The sequence below is a fragment of the Humulus lupulus genome, chromosome X, assembly GCF_963169125.1.
Source record: "Humulus lupulus chromosome X, drHumLupu1.1, whole genome shotgun sequence".
NCBI classification, from domain to species: Eukaryota; Viridiplantae; Streptophyta; class Magnoliopsida; order Rosales; family Cannabaceae; genus Humulus; species Humulus lupulus.
The window spans coordinates 227,901,959-227,905,356 of record NC_084802.1 but is presented as its reverse complement, the minus strand read 5'-3'; the positions used below and the strand labels follow the sequence as shown (position 1 = coordinate 227,905,356).

Genomic DNA, 3,398 nt, shown 5'->3' with positions numbered 1-3,398 from the left:
CCAACGTATCTCGAGTGGGCCCAATACGAGGAGGCTCAGCCCATCTCTTTATTGGAATAGCGTCCCTGACAATGTCAAGGATGTAGATGCACATCTCACCATGTCAGGCGGCATCGTGAGACATCCTTTTTTATGCTTGTACAGAATCGACAACACGATCCTTGTGGCCACTAGATGTGAGACAGTTGTCTGTGGTCCAGAGCACCTCTCGAGGTGATACCTGGCGACTATTCTTCTCCTCTCGAGAAAGGTACTCTACACTTCGGTGATTCAGACACGCCTTGAGAGTCCCTTGGAGAACTACTTCCCGACTAGGTTCTCAGGGAGTAATGCTCTTTGATGACACACTCCTTCTGTGGTGGTCATGATGACAAGATACTGGACTAAAGTTCATGTGAAGCATTAAACACGTGTTGAATGGTGAAAACACGAACAACATTTGGCCCCCAAGTTTTCACTAGTCCTCGGGAACAATGAAGACTTGGATAAAATAGTTTTCTTCTTCTCAGGAATTTATCTACGGGTCATGACCATTGGGTGTCCTCGAGCACTGACCGTTCCAAAAAGTGGCTGCCACACCATTGTTGGGCCCACCAATCGATGTTATTTAATGAGCAGCAGCTGTGTGTTACATGGGGAATCAAAATAGGAACGGTCCTTATTCTAATTCCTACAACCCATCATGGAGGCAACATCCCAACTTTTCATGGAGTAATCAAGGGGCTGGTCCTAGCAGCTCATCTATGCATCCTATACCTTCTTATCCACCGGGGTATCCTCCACAAGCTCCACAACAAAGACCCCAACACATAGTACAATCTAATTCTTTGGAAGGCATGTTAAAAGATTACATGATGAAGACAGATGCACTCATTCAAAGCCAAGCCGCATCTATGAGGAATTTGGAGAATCAAGTTGGGCAACTTGCCAATGAGCTTAAAAATAGACCTCAAGGTGCTTTACCGAGTTATACCGAGAACCCAAGAGATGTTGGCAAGGAACAATGCAAGGCCATTACTTTGAGAAGTGACAAGGAGTTAGAGAGTTCCAAGAAAAATTATGGGCATGAGAATGAGCCCTCTTCAATCCAAAATCACAGGAAAGCAAGCAAAGATGAAGAAAGATCTGATATGCTGGAATCTGCCTCTGCCCAGGATGTGGCCGCATCTAGAACACCGCAAAAGTCCCCAGAAATTCAAAACCTTCCTCAACAGCTACCTTTTCCACAAAGGTTTCAAAAACAGAAGAAAGATGGACAATTTAAAAAATTCCTTGATATGTTGAGGCAGCTACATATTAACATTCCGCTTGTTGAAGCCCTAGAGCAAATGCCTAACTATGTGAAGTTCATGAAAGACATCCTTACAAAGAAGAGAAGATTGGGGGAATTTGAGACAGTGGCTCTTACCAAGGAATGTAGCTCATTCTTGCAAAACAAGCTGCCCCCGAAGATGAAAGATCCTGGGAGTTTCACCTTTCCATGCACCATTGGTAATTCTTATTGTGGCATGGCAATATGCGACTTGGGTGCCAGTATAAATTTGATGCCTATGTCTGTGTATAGAAATTGGGGATTGGCGAAGTCCGGCCTACCACGGTGACTCTACAGCTTGCAGATAGATCTCTTGCTTATCCAGATGGGAAGATTGAGGATGTTTTGGTAAAAGTTGATAAATTCATTTTCCCCGCTGACTTTATTGTTCTAGACTATGAAGCAGATATAGAGGTGCCTATTATTTTGGGGAGGCCATTCCTTGCTACAGGTAGAACCTTGATAGATGTGGAAAAGGGGGAGCTCACAATGAGAGCTCAAGAAGAACCAATAACTTTCAAGGTATTCAATCCTATACGTTCTCCAGATGAAGTAGGAGATTGTTTTTCCATTACTGTCAAAAACTCTAATATGGAGGAAGAGGTACCCATAAGGTATAGCAAGAAAGTGAGGACGATGCCATCTCCTAAAGAATTTGAGAGCAACAATGAGATACGGGCAAGTATAAATAAGGCACCATCTCATTTGCAAGAGCCACATAGGAAGAAGAAAAAGAAAAAGAAGTGTGGTAGGAAAGCTCATTCCCAAAGGTTCGAAGTAGGCCAGCGGGTGTGTTTCTCTAATTCTCAAATGAAAGAAAATTCCAGACATATAACATCAAGTTTCTCTGATTCATTCTTGATAATTAAAGTCTTTCCTTGTGGTGCATTAGACTTGCGTGATGAAATTTCAGGAAGAAAGTTGAAGGTGAAAGGGAAAGAACTTAAGTTTGGGGGTGGCGAGGTTAAGCAAAATAAGACCTCGCTCATGTTGAAGGATCCTTGAAGAAATTGTAGCAAATTGGGTTGCTACGGTGTTAGGAGGATTAATTGTAAAGCAACCCAATTCAATTAAAAAAAAAAAAACAAAGAGAGTTTAATTTATTTAGTTTTAGTTTTCTTAAGTTTCTTTTATTTTGATTTCTGCTTTCACTTGGTCTTGTGGGTAGTGTTTCTGTGTTTCAGGTGTAAGTTCATCAAAGGAAAGACGAGAAGCATTGGAATTGAAGTTTGGGGAATGCTGGACTGATTTGGAAAAATTATGGTTTAGCAACAGGAAATTTTTCTGCAATCTCCCAGTTGCAGTCAAATAATTGCTGTCGCATATGTGGGCGCAGCTGGGCATATATAGAGCTAACATGGAAAGACCAAATGGTGGAAATTTTTTAAAGGGGGTTCCAGATTGAATTTGCGGGCTCGGGAGATTGGATCGTTGGCTCGGTGACTTGAGGGAGTTCTTTCTATCCTTTCTTAGTTTTATCTTAGTTTTTTTTGTTTGTTTTTTTTTTGTTGCTTGTTCTTAGTTGTCTTGTTGTTTTGAGTCAGTATTTCATTGTTTTTTTTTTTTGTGTTGTCTTTTGTTTTATCACAGTGAGGATACTGTGATCTCTAAGTTTGGGGGGAGTTGGTGTTCATTTTGTGATTTGTGATATTTTAAAATTTTTTTTAGGTTTATTTTGTGTTTTGTATATGTGTGTTATGTTTTTTAAAAGGAATTTTATTATTGTTTTAGTGCCTAAATTTTGGGGGATCATTGATGAACAAGAAAAAAAAAATTGCATCTTAGAGCGGATCTTAAGCATGTTTGGATTGGTTTGATTTAGGCATTAATTTGGCAAACCTTGGATTGTGAAAGTGTGTGATCTTAACTTGTGTGTGTGACTTTATCATGATTCTTAGAAACTCTAAATAATGCTAATTGGTTGTGAGAGTCTAAGATCTTAGAATTGTCTTGTTAATTTCCTTGAGGCGAAATCCTAGGAGGCTTAGCAAACTAGAAATGACATAGGCACATTTTGTTGGATCGATTGAGCTTTTCTAGCCTACCCTTGAAATTATTATCCATTGTTGCCCACTTTGAGCTTCTT

General features: G+C 40.2%; 1 protein-coding gene across 1 annotated transcript; it reads left to right on the top strand.

Annotated features, from left to right (window-relative positions):
• The first annotated feature begins 632 nt into the window (after positions 1-632).
• LOC133806827 (uncharacterized) lies at positions 633-2,624 on the top strand. The gene is made up of 3 exons (XM_062244915.1): positions 633-1,511; positions 1,565-2,239; positions 2,481-2,624. Exons 1-3 carry the CDS (start codon positions 633-635, stop codon positions 2,622-2,624), a joined length of 1,698 nt encoding a protein of 565 aa, XP_062100899.1.
• Positions 2,625-3,398: the final 774 nt, after the last annotated feature.

What these genes read in the sequence shown, in the direction of transcription:
- LOC133806827 (XM_062244915.1), top strand. Translation starts at nt 633, where the DNA reads ATGGGGAATCAAAATAGGAACGGTCCTTATTCTAATTCCTACAACCCA. An exon ending in GTAATTCTTATTGTGGCATG is followed by an intron (nt 1,512 to 1,564) that starts GCAATATGCGAC and finishes GTCTGTGTATAG; the next exon opens with AAATTGGGGATTGGCGAAGT. An exon ending in TTTCAGGAAGAAAGTTGAAG is followed by an intron (nt 2,240 to 2,480) that starts GTGAAAGGGAAA and finishes TCTTGTGGGTAG; the next exon opens with TGTTTCTGTGTTTCAGGTGT.